The sequence below is a fragment of the Trichechus manatus genome, unplaced genomic scaffold (genome assembly GCF_000243295.1).
Source record: "Trichechus manatus latirostris isolate Lorelei unplaced genomic scaffold, TriManLat1.0 scaffold00128, whole genome shotgun sequence".
In the NCBI taxonomy this organism is placed as follows: Eukaryota; Metazoa; Chordata; class Mammalia; order Sirenia; family Trichechidae; genus Trichechus; species Trichechus manatus.
This window is the reverse complement of record NW_004444064.1, coordinates 4,146,547-4,157,542: the sequence shown is the minus strand read 5'-3', so window position 1 is coordinate 4,157,542 and position 10,996 is coordinate 4,146,547. Positions and strand designations below refer to the sequence as shown.

Below are 10,996 nucleotides of genomic sequence, written 5' to 3'. Positions count from 1 at the left end.
CCGAGGGGGCGGCGTCTGCGGTACTGAAGGGAGGGCAGGGCATGCTGCGGACCGGTGCACCAGGTGCGCCTCCGTGCACAAAGATCCATTCTCAGGATCCCCTCCTCTGACTGTCTAAAAATGCCAACACAACCCATCTTCATCCTGCTCTGGAAATGCTAAGACACCCTAAATGACGTGGTGCGTGGAGCTCCCTACCATGCCCTGCCTGATACAGGGCATTTCCAGCACCCGGAGAACAAGCCACAGACAATCCACCTGCTCATTTTACCACTGGGGGGACACTCTGTGTGTAAGCTAGTGTTCTCTGTCTGTCCCTTCCGGTCCCCACTGGAAAGACAATCCTAGGCAGACATGTAGTCCCACTGTGGATGTTTGGCCCAGGGTGGATGCCAGGCCCATGGCCAGCTAATCTCCAGCCTAGTCAGCTGGGGCCAGCAGCCAGCCAGGAAGGGAGACAGGGCTGAGGGCCACAAGAAACCAAAATCAAGAAATTCTGAAGCAAAAGCTACAAGTAAGTGGCAGCCATGAAGTGTGGCGGTGATGCCGGTCAGAATGAAGAGACTGGATTAGTGTAGAGTAGAGGCCAAGGAGCCAAGACAACAGCAGCAGGCCGACCAGACACCAAGGAGAATGCCAACTCCACTGTGGCCCCGGGGCCAGTAGGTTCCCGTCCTGCTCCGCACAATCCAGGCCTCCTTTCTTCGGCTGCTAGAGTGATTGTCTGCTCCTCCAACCTCCAAGAGGCCCACGTAAAATTACTATCCCACCTTGCTGCCTGTCTGCCATTTATCCAACAAACACTTACTCAGCATTGACTGTGAGCTAGGATCTGTGCTAGGCACGGGGCACACACTGGAGAACAAGGGCTGTGGGCCTGCCCTCAGGGCCCAGACCAGGGGGCAGGGTGGGGGGGCAGGCAGACAGTAAGCAAAGCAACATTAACATCTCATTCTGAACTGTGGCAAGTGCTGCAGAGAGAAGGCTCAGAGCAGCAGGAGGCAGAGTGAGTCGGATCAGAGCAGGCTTCTCCACAGATGTGGTGCCTGTGGATGCGGCACTGGACGTGGGGAGCACGGAGCATGGACGGGGCTGCTGCCACCTCCATGCAGCACGCCTGACCTCGCTGGTGCTGGCAGAGCCTCACACAGGCCAGTGGGATGCAGACGCCTGGAGCAGAGTGGGATGTGGGCTGGGCTGGGCAGGGGAGGCAGCCTGAGCAGGAGGGCCAGGAGAGCACGAGCCAGGCACAGGTCTGGAGGCCACACGTGTGGCCAAGGAGGTGTCATGAGGAAGGACAGTAGACAAAGCCGGAAACGTGGCTCGGAGTCAAGAGGACATACGCTGACAGGCGTGCGTAAAAAATTCATTAAACTAAAAAAATAGTATACTAAAAACATTTCTAACGGTATAATCAGCAGCTGAGACCTGAAAACCTCAATCACTGCCCCCTCCCAGATCTTCCATTTCCCTCTCTTGTCGGATTCCGTCCAGTCAGCATGTAGAGCTTTAAGCGTTTGCCATCTGAAAACACAACCAGCCCCTGACTTCACACTCATCCTCGACTCACTGCGTGGGACAGCCACACGCCCCAGCGAGCACCTCCCCACAGCAGGCAGCGTCCTGGCCCCTCTGTGGCCTCTGTTGGGTGCTCCTGACACTCCTCCCTTATTTCTGCGGCACTTTCTCTTCCCAGCTTTCCAGACTGTCCCTCCTTACAATCCTTTGTGGGCTCCTCTTCTTCACAAACACCTTTCCTGCATCAGCACCCTTCCTTCACTCCTCACCGCCAGCCTGACCCAGAGATGACGCCCAGGCCTTTCTCTAGCCAGGCCTTGGCCAAGCTGAGAGCAGCAGGCTCCTGGACCATGGGGTACATGGGCCCTTGTACTCAACACAGCCCAAACTCATCTCCCCAAAGCCTGCTTCCCCTGCAGGCTCTCATGTCTCCCAGATCCAGCGCCCGGCCTCGGGACCGCCCTGCCCCGGCCCAGGCCCTCAGCTCTTCTGTCCCGGCTGCTGCACTGTCGGCTGGCCAGTGGGCCGCGCGGCCCCTCCACTCACACCACACTGCACACACTGCCGCGAGGACGACCCGCTCAGACACCACGTGGGTGACGCAACGTGCCCACTCCGACCCTCCAGGGACTTCCCGGAGTTGCCAGGCTCGGCTCAGCCTTCCGCACACTTCCGTGGCGCCCAGTCCCCACCCCGGCGGCCCTCCCACACACAGCCTGCGCTCCAGCCCTCACTGGCAATGCCCTGTGCCAGCCACGCTGCCTCGGGCCACAGCACAGGCTCTCCCCTTTGCCCCAGATGGCTTTCCCTCTCCTGCGCCTTGTGAACTCCACGTGTCTTCCAGACTGCTCCAGACACTCCCTGAAGGGCAGGCCAAGACCCACTGCTTCTCAAGGTCCCCTGTCCCCCGAGCAGGCCCTCATCTCGGGATTTCTCACACTGGCCCGACATGCTGGCTGAGCTGGAAATCCCCCTCGGGCGTGGGTGCCTTCACGTTGGGGTCTGTCACACTGAACTTGACGCAGGGTCCCCATAATTGTCCACACAACGAGTGAAACATCCACCGGTTAGGAGACGGCTCATCGTGGTCAACAATCCGACGTACGACACCGGGTCGTCCTGAACGTGTGTAATTACGAAAAACACCGCTTACACTTGGGAAACTGTATGGAAGTGTTCTTACACGAAGAAGCAGAAGATACAGTCATCTATGTAAATTAATTACTGACGAGCAAAAGTAAACCACAGTGACAAGGGCTAAGGGTGGAAAGAGGAGCGGCCAGCACGCCATCTGTTTTTCATGCCCCCCTCCCCGACGAAACATGACCACAGAACAGCGAAGGCCGGGCAGTGCTCGCGCAAGCCACCGGGTGCCGTACCTGCCAGCATGCTGACCACCGACAGCAGGATCTTCTCCACGCTTTGCACAGGGCTCCACCTCTCGGCGCTGCTCTCGTAGCCCATGGGGTCGTCTCCGGGGGCATGCAGGATGGAGATGCAGACCCTCCCATCAGGGTAGACTGAAGGGTCAGAACAGGGCAAGTGAGCTGAGACACACCAGGGAGGTGCCACCGCGCAAGCGAGAGCTGCTCTGCACACAGACCCCAGGCTGTCTGCACAGCTGAGCACGGCTGCGCCCCAGCACCGAGCTTCCCCTTAGGCTCACCCAGCGGGGCCATGCCCTAGAGCCAGGGCCTGTCCAGGCCTCTCGGGCACTGCTGATGCTCCAAGCCCCCCACTGCTACTCAGCTATAGTACAATTTTCTAGAATACCATATCCAAACGGAGTTAAGTGGAAAGTTATCTGGCAGTCAGACATTGTATCAAAATTCCTAATTAGGATCATCCATATCAGAGCTAGTTTCTTACACGTTTCTAATTCTAGCATGAAATACATGAACTGGACTGCTTACACGGCTAGGATGGAGGTAGCTGGAATTACTGAACTAGCCAGAAAAAGACAGGGACCGAGAGTTCCCTTGGCAACTGATTCTAACAGGAAAATTTTTATCCATACTGCCTGGAGATGAACTGTGTCTCATCTAACCCCTCTCTCATCAGATAGCATCATTAACAAGACACCCTGATGGTTCAGGATATATTTAGCTATCCAAGGAAATCCATTTGGATACACTCAACTATAAAATTACGGGGCCGTTAAAATTATAATAGAAATAACAGATGATTTACAATTCATTTAATTCACCTTCATTTACGAGCTCAGAACTTCATGAAATTTAGAAATGCTAACCATTATCATTTACCTCCCAATAGCTCTTCCTTTCACACCCAGCCCCTCACTCCCCGTTCATCCTCTGTCCCCATGGTGACGGCCCTCTGACCACCCAGCAGCTGTCCACAAGTCCTCTTCCAGGAAGGAGTCTAAGACGCTGCGTGCACAGTGATCATGGACATCAGGGTGTCAGTCCCCAGTCCATGCATGCAGTCTCTGCACGCCTAGAACTCTGAACCACCCTCTCCCCAAAAAAGGAGACTGGTGTCAACAAGTTTCCTTGTAAGTGGCCCTTCCTCAGAGTGGTGGCACTAGGTAGTGACCCTGCACTTCCCAGAAACACCAAAGGCAGACATGGCTGTTTTTACACCTCTGTCCCTGCGACCCCTTTTACCTGGAACGCCCGGCACCCTTCATCCCTGCCCTCGGTTTCCCGAGTCCCTCAGCTCCATGGGGGCTGGGGCAACAGTGATGGCTCTGTACTGCTTACCTCAGTCCTGCTCCTGCAGGTGCCCTGACCCCTCCCCTCTCTCCCACCGCACATCCCACCCATCACCCAGGCCCATGCATCTCCATACATACACATCTCGTCCTCGTCAACACTGACGAGGTTCAGGATCCCAGCATCTGCTCTCTACAAACAACCAGAGTGAACCTGGCAAAGGCCGTTCTGCTCACTCACTTAGAATCCCCTCAATGGCCTTCCACCGCTCCCAGGATAGAGATCAAATCCTAAATACTGCCCGAAGGCCCCAACTGGTCTGCTCCCTGCCTCCATCCCTCTCCCCTCACTTCTTACACAGGGCCTTTGCACATGCTAGATTCCCCTTGCCCCCACCACAGACACAGACACAGACACACACACACCCACACACACACCCCTCACTCAGGTGACTCACACTGCTCTTCCTGCAGATGGTCAGTTCAGCCATCACCTTGCTGGTACCACCTCTGACCTTCCCTCTCCCCTTCCCAGCAGTCACCACAAACAGTGATTTTACACTTACCTGTGTGACCCCTATCCCAATGTCTACCCTCCTCCAAGGCTGTGAGCACGTGAAGGTCAAGTCCCCTTTTTTATTATTTGCTCACCATTGTATCCCAGCAACTTTCAATAAATACAGTGAATCCTTTCTTAAAAACATTCATTCACTGATAAATTTTTTAGTATAGTGGCAGACTTATAATGTAGATTTACTCAAAAATAAAATTTTTACAAAATAAAAATAGCATCAAGTTATAGAAAGGGAATAAAATACTCTAAATAATAATTACCTAAACATTAAAAATAACATTACCAGATTAATTATTCTGGCACACATGGACATAATTCAATCAGCTTATTAGTCATATGTATCTCAAGTCACTGGCATTTTTCTAAAGCATGTATTTATCTTCAGTACAATCTTACTATTTTTACTTTTTCCAAATTACTACAATCCTCCTCATAGTTGTATTTTATGGTTAATCAACTTGAGCTCACTGGCCTCTTCAATTAACTCTTATCTAAAAAAAAAAAAAAAAAAAAAAACTCGTTGCCATCTAGTTGATTCTGACTCACAGCGACCCTACAGGACAGAGTAGAACTGCCCCACAGGGCTTCCAAGGAGCACCTGGTGGATTCAAACTGCTGATGTTTTTTTGGTCAGCAGCCGAGCTCTTAACTACTGTACTACCCGAGCTCTGGCTCTTCTCTAGAAACCATCATGTATTTTTTAACTTTTTATTACTGGAAATTTCAAACACACACCACAACAGACAACACATGATAAATGCCCCCATACTCATCACCCTGCCTCAACAGCTGCCAACTCACAGTCAATCTTCCAGAAAAACTAGCTGTTTCTGAGCATCTACCATGCACACAAAGCTGAATTAACACAGAGACAGAGAAAAAAGCGCAAACTGCTCTCTAGACGAGGCCACTGGTATTGTCATGGAACAACAAGAGCAGTGAATGAGAAGTTCCCAGAAGGTTCCAGCAGCAAGCAAAAGAGCAAGGAGAGTTTCCTGCCAGGTGGGCAGTGTTAAAAGTCTCCTTGGACAGGGAGGGAGGTTTGGTGGGGCTTTGGGGTACGGATGGTGTTTACAGCGGGGAAGAGAAAAGGGGAGGTGCACCAAGTGGACTTATTTTTAAGCCAAGAGAGAAGTCAAAGGCTCAGAAAACATACAGAAAATATTCCCTCATGCTTAAATCAGCCTTGAGCTATCTGATATGCAGCAAAGTATAGGAAGAGGCTACAAATAAGAAAATAATAAGTAAAAAATAAAAAAATAAGTAAATATTTTACTTCTACAAAATAGTATATCTTACTTGTTTTTCTTCTCCACAGCTATTAAGATCATGATTATCACTGGCAATAATGATCATTTATAAGAAGGCACACCCTTCTAAATACTATCACTGAAAACACAACACATTTCCTAATTCACTGTCCCATCTATAACCCCCACCTATAAAAGAAGAAGTAAAAACTACAGCTGCTCAGGAATTCCATTCCCTGCTACTGGATACTTTTTCAACTAAAACAAGTACAACTGATATAAATGATATATTTTTTCCTCTTTTTAGACATAATATGTGTTTATCTTAGGAAAAAGAAAATGCTGTACAAAAAGGAAAAAATAATTCCACCATGGAAAAAGAATCACTTTTAACACTTCTGTGCTTACCTTTCCAGTTACACATGCATTTACATGTCAATTTTGTTTCCAGAAAAGGAGACATAACAAACCTACTGATTAGTAACCTATTTTTCTAACTCAGTATATCATAAATATCATCCTATACCATTAAATATATTCTAGATCATTTAACATACCTGTATAGCATTGTATTACATGGACTAGTATGATTTACTATTTAACTTAACAATCTGCTCTACTGTTGATAATCTGCTCTATTGTTGAAAATGGAGGTTGTTCCTGAATGTTTCAGCATTCTAAGTGACAGTGGCAAAGAGGCGTGTCGGGCCCCAGAGTGCACACACGTCTTCACACGTTCTCGACAACAACCCCACCAACAGTAGGAAGGCTGGGACAAGTGCATCCACATCTTTAGGTTTTTTTGTTTTTTTAAATCTACGTTAAGCTGTCTTTCAAAACCGAACTCATGGTGTCAATAACACCATGGTGTAATCTGTTACAGTTCAAAACACAATATTTTTTAAAGTCCAAGTCGCTGATATGCTACTTTTCACATGATTATACAGCCTCTGTGTCACTCCTGGCACTACAAAAACTGCTTCAAAAAACACTTACTGTTGGGATGAAACATCTCACAGGTAAATCGCATCTTTGGGGGACTTAAGGGATAATCAAGTGGAAAACTCAGGATGGCAGGAAAAACACCAAACTCAAAACAGGTATCTTCTGGGCCCCTAGAAAATAGAAAATAAGTAAACAGAACAACTCCAAGGTAGATTTTTCAATGCCTGCTACAATTCAGAAACGAGTTAGGAAATTTTTACCGCTTTACAAACTCATGTTGGAGCAGCTATCTCAATAATAATGACGAGCTGGTATTTTTTTCCAGATGGAAGTTAATGTCTTATCCTCCTATTCCAGGCTGGCTTAAATCATAAGTACAAGCACAAAGGAGCCCTGATGACGCAGTGGTTAAGTGCTCGGCTGCTAACCAAAAGGTCGAGCACAAAGACGGAATTACGGCACAGTTCTTACGTTAGTAAAGGTAGGAGCTGGAGTGGCAGAACCTCTTCACAATAACAGGATCAGAGAAAAAAAACTAATGCCAACAGTGCAAGAGTCTAGATTTTTCTTTCTTTTCTCTGTATATGGAGTGCAATTATATCTTAGAATAAAGATTTGAACTATGGCACATGTTACAGCAAGATTCTACTGTATTTAGATAAACGAGTGGTTAAGCGTTGTTACTTCGGAGGCTATTTTTAACTTTGAAACGTGCCTAAGAAGTGATTTTTGCAACCTGCTAAAAACAGATATAAGAAGTATGCACACGCTCGCAGACAGAGGTGTGGCGCACGTACGGCCGTGCAAGCCTGAGCCTGCACAGCCGTGCGACAGAAATCATCCTGCCTGCACCGACAGGAACGCCTGGCACCTTGCACAACCACTATGCACACACAGGCCAGCTCCCAGATTTGCTTCTCCCCCGGTGGTAAGTGGTGGGAATGGACTAAACCATTCACAGGTCCTGTTCAAATGAAAACCTCCATGTGTCTAAACGGCCGCTGTCCTGACCAGCACACAGCACGTCAGGGCAGCGGCAGAGGGAGCTTGGGGACCACCAGCTTGTATTTTAACATGAGGGAGGAGATCCTCCGCTCCTAAAAATTTCACTAATAAAGCACGCATTAGAGTAGTTTTTAAAGATCTCAGGTGATCTTTACTATGTGAATTCTTATAAGAAAACAGAAGTGCTGAGTGACAGCTACAGATGTTGAAACAGCAGAAATCGCTTTGGGTATGGCCCATCAATTCAGTAAAGGAGAAAGTAAATCCCATTCTATTTACATGAACTGAGAACCAAGTCCCTTTATAAATACCTCCACCTTTCTAAAAAAACCATTTCCTAACATATTAACTTCTACAACATAAGGAGCCATCACAGGAGATACAGATCATGACCGAATGAGTTCAATGTCAAAGACATGCAGCCTGTCGAAAGGAGTCAAAGACAAGGCACGGGTAAAATACGCTTAAAATACATTCATTCTAAAGCAGTCTTCATTTTGAAAAAAAGGAGGTTGTTTTTTAAAGTGCAAATTGGGTTTAAAATCCCAATAATGAGATTCTGGTTCAGGGAAATAAAAATACAGACTGGCAAATATTAGGAACGATATTTGTCTCTACAATTAAAGAAAAAAGACAAAAACTCAAAACATGACACAAACAAGCTTTAATTTCTATTTGGCGACGGACACTCTGGGCTTTCGATGGTACTACAGCCAACAACACCAAAGCTGCTTCATGGACCTGCAGGCGGGTCTGTAGCAAAATGGCCACAATAAGAACAAGTTCATGAGAGCTTCATGGAACCAAGTGGTTTTTTGGTTTTTTTTTCCTCCGATTTTACGAGATGAATCTTGATTCTGAAAACTGTGTCCTTGCTACTTTTTGGGAGACCAACAGTGAACAGCTCCTGAGAAAGCGTCTTTTTAACCCACTTACACTGGTCCACACTCATGAGCCTGAGAGCTGCACACGACAGCCCCCGGCCTTGGCACAGACCAGGACGGGGGCACCACGCGGTGACAAGGCACGCGTGCTGTGCAGTCACAGGCACGCAGGCAGAACATCATGGAAGGGAGGGCTGGGGCTGTTCTGGCGAGAGCGTCTGTCCTGGAGGGAGGCTGCAGGTGGCATGCGGAACGACCGGACCACCCGAGTCCAGCTCATTTGGCTACTGCAGAATCTGCCTGCAGGGACAGAGCGCCCTCTAAGCCCTTCCCTTAACCCGGGCTGCCCAGACTGTGGGTGAGAGCATGGAAAACACATCATCTCAAGCCTGGTTTCCAGTAGAAGAGTTCAAAGCAAATCATAAACGTTCCCCCATTAGCTGTCCACATATCCTCCTGATGAAAGGGTGTCGAGAATTACTGTTTTCATCTCACTGTTAAGCAAAGCTGGGAAATCCAAGGATTAAATGATTTACTCAAGGTCCTAAATCAATCCACTAACAGAGTTCAGAACAGAACACGGTTCAGCCTGCTCAGTCACAAAGCTGGCCACACAGAGATACTATCTTTAAAGGTGACACTGTTCCTATGGCAGGAACGCTTGCCAGCACCCGGGTTAGTTCTGGCACCTCTGAGTCTCGAGTAAGAAAAAAACGTCTAGGCAGTGTTTCTGGAAGGAGCCAAACGGTATCTGCTCAATACTGTGATAACAGCTCTTTGTTTCTCAGAATACGGCTTTCTTAAACAAAACCGCCCGGGTCACCAGTGGCTCAGAAGCATGATCCCACGTTTCCTCAAGTGCACCCACATCTTAGGATTCAGAGCTATTTTCAAATGCCCTGCTTCACTACTGGTTTTGCCGCCCTTTGCCAGAAGGCCCCGCGCCCAGTCGCCCGCAGGAGCTGTGCCGTGCAGGGCAGGTCACGCCTGCTGATGCTACCAAGTAAATCCCGGGAGCACCAGAGAAGAAGACCATCTGTTCTTTCTGGACAAGTGGCACTGCCGTACCCACCACAGCCTTGCGTCCCTTTCCCTAGTGCAGACCTCACCTCAGAATCTTCGGTGGTGCAAAAGAAAGAAAAGACAGGAAACAACATACTTCACTGTCTCAGTCTCTCCGTGCTGCTGCAACAGAAACAGCACAAATGCGCGGCTTTAACAGACAGAATTTTTGTTTTTCTCTCACAGTTTAGGAGGCTAGCGGAAGGCTTCCTCTCTCTGTCAGCTCTGGGGAAAGGTCCCTGTCTCTTTTCAGCTCCCGTTCCTGGGTTCCTTGGTGATCTTCCTGTGGTGCGGTGACATCTATCTTTGCCCATCTGTGCTCCCTTGCTTCTGTGCCTACTCTGTTCTTTTATATCACAAGGTGGTTGGCTTAAAACACACCCTGCACTGATGTGGCCTCATTAATATAACGAAGAAAAGCCTATTCCCAAATGCGATTACATCCACAGGTATACGCAAACCAAAGCCCAACTCACAGCGACTCTATAGGGCAGAACAGAACTGCCCCACAGGGTTTCCAAGGAGGAGCTAGTGGTTTTGAACTGCCAACCTTTTGGTTAGCAGTTGAGCTCTTAACCACTGCGCCACCAGGGCTCCCCACAGGTATAGAAGGTAGGATTTATAACACATAACATTCACCTTAGGCAAATACAAGCTTTTCAAAGCCTGCAAATTATTTTCCACCGTGTTGATTAAAATAATGACGTAAAGTATTTCAGAGCTATGAGGTAAGAACTTACAGACATTGTTTTCTGAGACAAGCATGAGAGTAAAGTACAAGAACCAGGCTGCCCTCTGTAAAAGAAAGCACGTCTCTTAGGGGACGTACTGTCTCTTAGGGGAGTGAAATGCTGGTGAACAAATACCGAGAGGGCAACACTCAGGGTCTAAGCTGACCACTGAGGTAGCAAGGCTGGCCCACACATATCTCCTTTTAGTCCCCAACAAGGACAGAAGGAGCACCTGCTGCATGAAGTCACCATGCCAGGCCCGATGGGCAAGTCAACAAAAACAGATGAGGCAGGGTTACTGCTCACAGGATCCTGATATCCTAGTAGGAAAGGGGACATGGATTACGAGAAGT

At 48.5% G+C, this 10,996-nt stretch overlaps 1 protein-coding gene across 1 annotated transcript in view; it reads right to left on the bottom strand.

Moving 5' to 3' along the window:
* The window catches only part of UBE2G2 (ubiquitin conjugating enzyme E2 G2), a 10,060-nt gene extending 2,610 nt beyond the window's left edge, over nt 1–7,450 (bottom strand). Inside the window, exons 1-2 of the mRNA XM_023739061.1 lie at nt 7,013–7,450; nt 2,898–3,038 (exon numbers count right to left, since the gene is read on the bottom strand). Coding sequence (XP_023594829.1) covers nt 2,898–3,038; nt 7,013–7,046 — 175 coding nt within the window. The 5' untranslated portion in view covers nt 7,047–7,450. The remainder of the gene's footprint in view (nt 1–2,897; nt 3,039–7,012) is intronic.
* Nucleotides 7,451–10,996: the final 3,546 nt, after the last annotated feature.